Genomic DNA, 8,161 nt, shown 5'->3' with positions numbered 1-8,161 from the left:
GTAGCAATAACAAAGTATAACATCAATTATTCTGTAGCAATTACACAAGAATATCCAGTAATGTCCCTGCCTACAATTAAACACATTCACTTACCGAAAATCATCTGCTGTGGCAAATGGGTGCAAACCTTTTACCACAAACTTAGTCACTGCTCGGTGACATTCGTCTATCCTGGTCTGAAAGGAGACGCTAACGGTAGACTGTAGCAAGAACTGCCAGCATCTGAGCCAGACTCTGTCTGTCTCTCTCATCATGGTCACCTAAATGCACAGTAATGGCACGTTTTGTAATAAGGCAGATCGCGCTAACATAATACGCACTGTTAGTTGATTATTTACCTGCCGCATTAACGGGAGAGGACGTGCAAACGTTACCGCTGCTGCTGGGTTGAGATTCACGAGTCCGGAGCGGAATTAAAAACACGACATTCATTTAAGGTCATCGTGTGTTTTGTGAGCAAATGCTTTTGCATATTTGTAGTGTTTCCTCCCTTAAATTAAATATCTACTTTGCAAGTATTGCAAGTTGCCCTGTTGTCATCCGTTCTCGTAAAGTAAAACCAAACTTTTGAGCGTTTGAGCCGCTTAGGCGCTGTGTTTCCTGGCAGGTAAATGACGCTCCGCAACGTGGTGACGTCATTCGGGGCGACTGGAATCGATAAGGGAATCGTTTGCAAAAATGGAAAACAATTCCAAGGAATTGAAACACTGGGAACCGGTTCTCAACAAGAACCGGTTTTCGATACCCATCCCTAGTCACAAGTGTATAAAATCAAACCACTAAGCATGCAGGCTGCTTCTACAAACATTTGTGAATGGGTCGCTCTCAGGAGCTTAGTGAATTCAAGCGTGGTACCGTGATAGGATGCAACAAGTCCAGTCATGAAATTTCTTCACCACTAAATATTCCACAGTCGGTTGTTAGTGGCATTATAGCAAAATGGAAGCAACGGGGAACAACAGCAACAAAGCAGTCGTCCACGGAAAAATCACAGAGCCAGCTGCAGTGAGATGTGTTCTCTGGCCTTGAGGCAACTCTTATTGTAATTTGTCAAGATATAAATAAAACTGAATTGAACAGAACTGGAACAACGAATCACGCTGGAGGGTTTGGTGGTTGCTGGGGGGACAGTATTTGTCTGCACTGTGCCAAGTATAAAGTTTGGTGGAAGGGGGATTATGGTGTGAGCTTGTGTTTTAGGAGTTGGGTTTGGCCCCTTAGTTCCAGTGAAAGGAACTCTTAATGTTTCAGCGTACCAAGACATTTGGGACGGCCCCTTCCTGTTCCAACATGACTGCGCACCAGCGCACAAAGTCCATAAAGACATGGATGACCAAGTTTGGTGTGAAAGAACTTCACAGAGTGCTGACCTCGACCTGATGGAACAGCTTTGGGACAAATTAGAGCAGCGAATCTCGTTCAACATCAGCATCTGACCTCACAAACAGACTTCAGGAAACATAGTCAGAAATTTCCATAAACACTCCTGCACAGTTTAGGCTGTTATAACTGCAAAGGGGTGAACATCATAATAATCCCACTGGATTAAGAATGGAATGCACATCAAGTTCATATGTGTAGGTGAGCAATGGCAATATAGTGTATTTGCTCAGTGCAGTTGTATTGCTATTACCTATAATTTGACTGATTGTAGATGAATTGTTTCTTCTCTTGCCACAGCTTTAACCACTTTATCTATTTTATTTTAAAAATATTCATAAAATAATTGGAAATGAAGGGCAATCTACCTGCTCACCATTATTAATCCCTGTAGTGTGGCTTTATAGGACTGAAAAAACAGCATCCTGATGTGGTTACAAGTGCAGTGACACTATAATAATACACTGAAGTTGCAGAACAGCTACACAACCACTACAAAGTTTCACAAAATCAAAGGTCAGGTGTTTGTACATCAACACATGATTCCTTTTTAATCGTCATTTGACACAAAATTGAATTGGAGAAACATTGTTATTGTATTATTATTGTACAGCCACTTGCCTATAACACCTCCCACAAGGTATCTGTAAGACTGGCAGACACACCGCTGAAACATAACAGCTACACCCAAACGGCTTTTGTCTTTGTGGAAACCAATTAAACACAAAATTGGCAAATGCATAAAGTTCAGTTTAATGTTTGTCAGATTTTTTTTTTTTTTTTTAAATGAAGAGATAACTCACTCACGTGCAATTCAGGGCATAGTGCATGTCCACTGTTTTGGATTTTTCCAGCCTGTTTTCATACACACATTTCAATTTTACACCTTAATTTACTAACTTTTTTATTTTATGCACCGTGCTTTTATTTTCTGTATCTGAATGTAATTGGAAAGCAATTTATATTGAAGGACAAAAGCTGATCATTTAGAAAAGGCCTGAGTAGCACACTCTCTACTGGCAATGGAGAAATACTGCCAGAGTGTTGGTGGAAACCAGTAAAGCTCATCCATCAGCAGTAACGTGGTTCACTAGAGCCTCTCCTGTTCCAGCACCATGGACAGAGTTCTGCACTGAGACAGCCCGTGCTTTCTCACGCACGATCTGATATCGTCGTGTTGGTGTTGTTCCCATTTCATCATACTAAATGTTGTTCCAGGATCAACATTGCAAGTGACCAATCAGAATGTTGTGACGTCATACTTTTGCGACTTCGGGAAAAACCGGCATAAAACAAAAAACTGTACTTAAGCTGCAAGAAACCGCCTCTGTCTGCCGATCAACGGACCCTGACCCTAACCCTAACCCTAACCATAACCTTTTGATAAACGGTAAGCAAAATTGATATTGTCCTTGCAACACTGGAATTTCATAAATGCACGAATGGCTTGGCGCGCAAAAGAATAACGTCACAACAATGTGATTGGTCACTTGCAATGTTGAACCTGGATCAACATTTTCATGATGATAAGGGAACAACACCAACACGATGATATCAGATCATCCCTTTCTCACAGCTTAGCTGACACAGTCATATTTCTTTGTATCAGTTAATTATTAATCATTTGAATGTTTTTTTTTTAATCATCTTTATCTCTGTATTGCTTTACAGCAGAGTCATTACAGTTGTTTATTGCTGCTGTTGCTCCCTCTTTGCAAGCAGAATGAGGAAATGCCCTAATTTAAAATGCATGACCACAATATCAACGCCGAATGAACGTATATAGACTTCCTGTCATTTCCCCGCTCTTACTTCTTCTTTCATGTGTTGCAGGTAGCTTGTAAGGCAAGGATAAAGCAGAATATCAGAGCTGTGTGAAGCGTTGTGAAACTGCGTCTGAAGATGTCTGCTATTACTGTGTCCACTGTGGATTCAGGCAGTCTGTTTGTGAGGAAAAGCTGAGACTGTGTTCAGGCCTGTTTGGAAAAGTGGGCTGCAGGGGGTCTCCCCAGAAAGCGTTGAAGGGAAGTTATGACCTGAAAAGAAATGCAGTCAAGCAGGAAATCCTACTCCAGAAATAAAAAGGGATACTATCACTTGCGTGTAGCTGTTAGTGTTTTTTGATTAGAAAGTGAGGGCCGGTCAGTTTTCTTCCACTTTATCCATTTGATGACCAGTGTTGGGAAGGTTACTTTTAAAATGTATTCCATTACAGAATACAGAATACATGCCCCAAAATGTATTCTGTAACGTATTCCGTTACGTTACTCAATGAGAGTAACGTATTCTGAATACTTTGGATTGCTTAACATATTATCATGCCTTTTACAACTACATGAATGTACTATTGCTGTGTGATTTATTACTATTACTGAAGGTCCGCGGCTCCGAACCGTAGTAAAGGAACCTCTGGCTAATACGGTGGGTTCTGTGTCGGGCTCGTAGCCGAAAACTAGCTTTACTTTGTTGTCTGGGTCAACTCTGCTTGCGAGAGACAGAGAGAGGCGTTGAAAGGCTGCTCCAACGGAACTTATTGTTTCGGAGGAAAACACGAACAAAGCGTACAGTCGAGTCTTAATAGCTTACTTACAACTGGGCTTATCAGGCACTCTTCTTGGCTGCAGTGATTATTATTATATTTACATGCTTCCTTTTTCTCCCTCCCTCGCTCACAGACACATAACGAGTATGGCAGTCCATTCTCCCTGCAGCACGGACTACACTGCCTATGATGCTACATTCTTTAGAGCTATGCCTGTAGCATTCTGCCTATTAGCTTAGCACAACAACAACAAAAAGGCCTCTCTCACCCAGGAAACACGCAGAGAGAGAGCGTCGCCCTGTTACCATGGCAACCGCAACGCTGCCGCCTGGAACTACTGTCAAACAAAACCCAAACAGGCCTGACCCGCCACAATATGAAACAGGAAAGTACCGCCGTGTAATCCATTTATTTCAACAAAGTAACTGTATTCTAAATACCACCTTTTTAAACGGTAACTGTAACGGAATACAGTTACTCATATTTTGTATTTTAAATACGTAACAGCGGTACATGTATTCCGTTACTCCCCAACACTGTTGATGACAGATAAATCATCTCTGATAATTGCTTCCTTTGGGACGTTGACGCTCATCTGCCCCTTTACATATTCACGTGTGAACGGAGAGTATGTGCTGTACAAACAGTCGGTAAGGAACACGGAGCGAGTGGGAATTTCAAAGCGTGTTCTCACCCTCTGGTTTACAAAAACACGCATTCTTTCCATAGATCCTTATGAAAACAAAGCCTGTGCTGCCTTTGAACAGCAGGTAAACTTATAACTGATGTGAAGCGCAAATTCCTGAACCATTCACCCATGTCAGGCCTCTGTTTGATCTCTGACAATATGTTTGATCCACACACAATTGAATAGCAACAGCTGCTAAATATGGTTCCCTCAGATCGATTTTCCCATGTGATTTATTAAGAGTAATCACCTCTCTGCTTTCCTGAAGCAAACACAGGACGCCACAAAGTGAAACGTAAGAGACATAAGACAACGCACACAACGTCATGTGCATTTTCTTTATTGTTTGATTAAAAGAACTGACAGCTTTATAAATGTATTTACTTTTACACACAATATGCTTTTGTACAGAAATCTTGCAATATCCTTCAAAAAAGAACTTCATTTAACAAAGTCAAAAAACCCCAATGATAGTGAAAAAGTTCATTTTATAACCTGTAGTATTAGAGCTCTGAAATATAGTAAATAGAGTCTTATGCAACAGCAAAAATATGACTCGTACATACAAAGTACAAGTCTCTTCTTCCTCTTTCTGTCTTAGTCGGTGCTGGCCTGGCCTGTCTGCACAGTCACACAGCTCTGACACACCAAAAGGCAAAAGTCACAAATGACCTGATAACTCATATCAGCTGCGATCCTCTTCTTCTGCAGAACTGGCGTCACATTTTCCGCCCTCTAATTGCAGGTACGAACAGACCATCTTTGTGGCGCTTTGGCTTTTCTCCATGGCCTTCCTGTGTGGGACTCATCTCTCAGCCCTTTGTTTCCCCTCCTCTGTATCAAAGGAGGGTAATTTGTTCAGGTGCTCACTGCTCTCTCTCTCTCTCATTTTCCCCCTGCTCCAGTAGCTCCACTGTTTAGCTAGCGCGCTTCATCTGAGCCCACGGAGACTTGCCTCTGTCTGAATCATGTGCACCCTGTGCCCTCTTCACTCTGCTGCACACAAAAAAGACAAACATCAGCCACCAACTTCAAATATCATCATAGTCATCATAATATAACTTATATATAGGTTTTAAAGGCATTTTAAAAACTTTCACAGCTCACCTGAGAATGCTGAGTGAGTGCTGTTTTTGTCTTTGTAGAGATTTGATTTCAGGGCTGCAGAGAAAGAACCAATAAAACACCAATAGTCATGCTTAAGCTGAAGCTGGTCACTTTAAAAACTTTTATTGATCATGATCCAGCGCTGCTTATTTTTTAGCGCTCTGTGTTAACCTAAAAGACTCTTATCTTTACAGGCTCACTAAATGTTTTATGTTCCAGGCCCACAATCAGCAGTTATCGTTTCTGTCGAGGTTTGAAGAATGCTGCCATTCAACCATGCCTCTTCTTGTTCTCTCTGTTCAGCGCTTCACTGATATCCAGATCCAGATACATAAATCACAGGACAGGGACCAGGCCGGCATTATTATACGATCTGTGTAATCTGCACATCTAAGCCGATCAAAAACAACCTGCTTGAACTTTGTGCGCTTACTCCACTCCCTCAGCTCCAGCTGCATTGTTTTGACAGTCACACCCTTGGACAAGTGGGACTCAGTGAAAACACATTTAGGCTAATAATAGCACGAGCTGTTTCCTTATACCTACTTCTCCCTGTCATCCTCAAAGGCTAATATTACGTGTCTTTACCTACAGTGAGCTAAACATATATTCTCAGCTCATCTTTGCCTTTAATCTAGTGCTTTACATTGAGGCTTTGAGGCTGTATGAGGTGCTCACCTGAGATAGCAGAATTTGGCGCAGGGTTGGTCATCGCGGTTGGCACATGTGCAGCGGCCAGTGGATCGTCTGCGTCGAGAGAAGGCACCACCTAGACCATAAACTGTCGTCTTGCTGTAGAGAGAAATACAAAGTCGGTGCCTTGCTCGTGATATAACCAGCCTGCAGACTTTGCTCTTTGATATCTCACTGCTGCCAACTACAGCAAAGTTGTTCTGCAGCGTCTGGGCTGCAAGGCTGTGATATGTGTCACTACTATACACGAAAATATGCTCAGAGCCTTGAGGCATTTTTCACGGCGCTTCCTTTTAAGCTCACCTGGGTGTGTTGATCCATATGATGTCCAGGTGGCAGAAATAGTGACACTCTGAGTCCAGCGGGTTCGAGCAGGCACAGCGTTTGGTCCTCAATCGATGTGTTGGGACTCTTTCTTGAACCTCCACCTCCATCTGGTTCATCACTGGAAGACCTAAACCTAGTCAGAGATGGGAAGGGTTAACCAAACACAACATCAGCTCCAGCTAAGTAACAATACCTGTAAGTAGTCTGGCTCACTTTCGTTATTTTCCACATATTTAAAAAGATATATATATATAGAGAGAGAAACAGCGATCTAGATTCAAGAGTTCCAGTTTTCAGCTCTAAAATTGATTCTGATCATTTATAATGACCAAGCAAATGAATCTATGAATTCTTTGGCATAATAAAGACTCACAAACACTCCAGTTTCTCTTTGTGATTTTAGGTTTAAAAACAGCAGCAGCATATTTTACATGTCACTGCGCACAGTGTGGCTGTGATTGATGCCAGTGTAAATATTTGATTGTAGGCTGCTGTCTTACAAAAAACTGTGCCATGAACACCCCACTGAAAAAGAATATATGGCACTTACCATCTTGCACTGAAGCCCAAAGAGTGACGAGAAGCAGAATGCTGCTCTGAGCAGACATAGTGGACGGATGGAGCTCTGCAGAGACTGTTATCCATGCAGCTGCAGCTGTGTTCTTCATGTGCTGCCACTGTCTGGTCTGAAGCTGTCTGAACTGTGCCACTCTTTTTTATACATCTCCTTGCCCCTCTCACTTGATGACACATTGAAAGCTCCACCCACATCTGCCTGTCACGGAGTTTCAGTGTAGGACCCCAGGATGTGTGAGCTTGTGGCACATTTTCCAAGTATCTGCTGCTCTGGAAGTCATCTGTAACAGAGGTAAATGTCATTTAGAGATTACATTTGAATGACATTTATGATACCGGTCTGATTTTGAATGAGGGATTGCCTGGCTTTGTGCTGGTGGATAAGGTGAGAGGTGGAAGAAGGGGATGGAGGAAGACGTGAGGTCTGAAGAGTTGTTTATCTAATAAAGCGGAAACACGGGGAGGAAGAACAAGACAATGGATCACTTTGACCACTGTGGGAGGGGAGATGCTGCGATATGCTGGTATGCAATGGAGACATTTTAAAGTAAACTAACTTTGTCTTCTCAGTAACAGTTTCTGTTTTGTATCAAATGATCAATAGCATAAAGGTTAATTGATTTCCAGAATCCCAGCACAATGCTTTCTGTTTCCAAAGATTAACATGCAGATATATCAGAGACGCTGTGACCATTTTTCTTTAGTAATCAAGGCTGTAACCCTAACCCAAAGAAGTATAACATGAAACCGTGGGTGTGCTTTGAAAACGTTCCCATGTGACACCAGGTCAAAATCACGCCCCTCCATCCTCAATCCGTGGTGAAGTTGAGCACACAGATAGTGTGGC

General features: G+C 42.2%; 1 protein-coding gene across 1 annotated transcript; it reads right to left on the bottom strand.

The window, feature by feature from the left end:
• Nucleotides 1-5,114: 5,114 nt before the first annotated feature.
• Nucleotides 5,115-7,406, bottom strand: LOC118454585 (endothelin-2). The gene is made up of 5 exons (XM_035910021.2): nt 7,289-7,406; nt 6,715-6,871; nt 6,397-6,510; nt 5,719-5,772; nt 5,115-5,607 (listed from the first exon to the last, which is right to left on the bottom strand). Exons 1-5 carry the CDS (start codon nt 7,404-7,406, stop codon nt 5,529-5,531), a joined length of 522 nt encoding a protein of 173 aa, XP_035765914.2. The 3' UTR covers nt 5,115-5,528.
• Nucleotides 7,407-8,161: the final 755 nt, after the last annotated feature.

Source organism: Neolamprologus brichardi, chromosome 11 (genome assembly GCF_056152115.1).
Source record: "Neolamprologus brichardi isolate AB-2024 chromosome 11, ASM5615211v1, whole genome shotgun sequence".
Lineage (NCBI taxonomy): Eukaryota > Metazoa > Chordata > Actinopteri > Cichliformes > Cichlidae > Neolamprologus > Neolamprologus brichardi.
This window is presented reverse-complemented; position numbering and strand designations above follow the sequence as displayed.

What these genes read in the sequence shown, in the direction of transcription:
- LOC118454585 (XM_035910021.2), bottom strand. Translation starts at nt 7,406, where the DNA reads ATGAAGAACACAGCTGCAGCTGCATGGATAACAGTCTCTGCAGAGCTC. An exon ending in TTGGGCTTCAGTGCAAGATG is followed by an intron (nt 6,872 to 7,288) that starts GTAAGTGCCATA and finishes ATCTCTGACTAG; the next exon opens with GTTTAGGTCTTCCAGTGATG. An exon ending in ATATGGATCAACACACCCAG is followed by an intron (nt 6,511 to 6,714) that starts GTGAGCTTAAAA and finishes TTCTCTCTACAG; the next exon opens with CAAGACGACAGTTTATGGTC.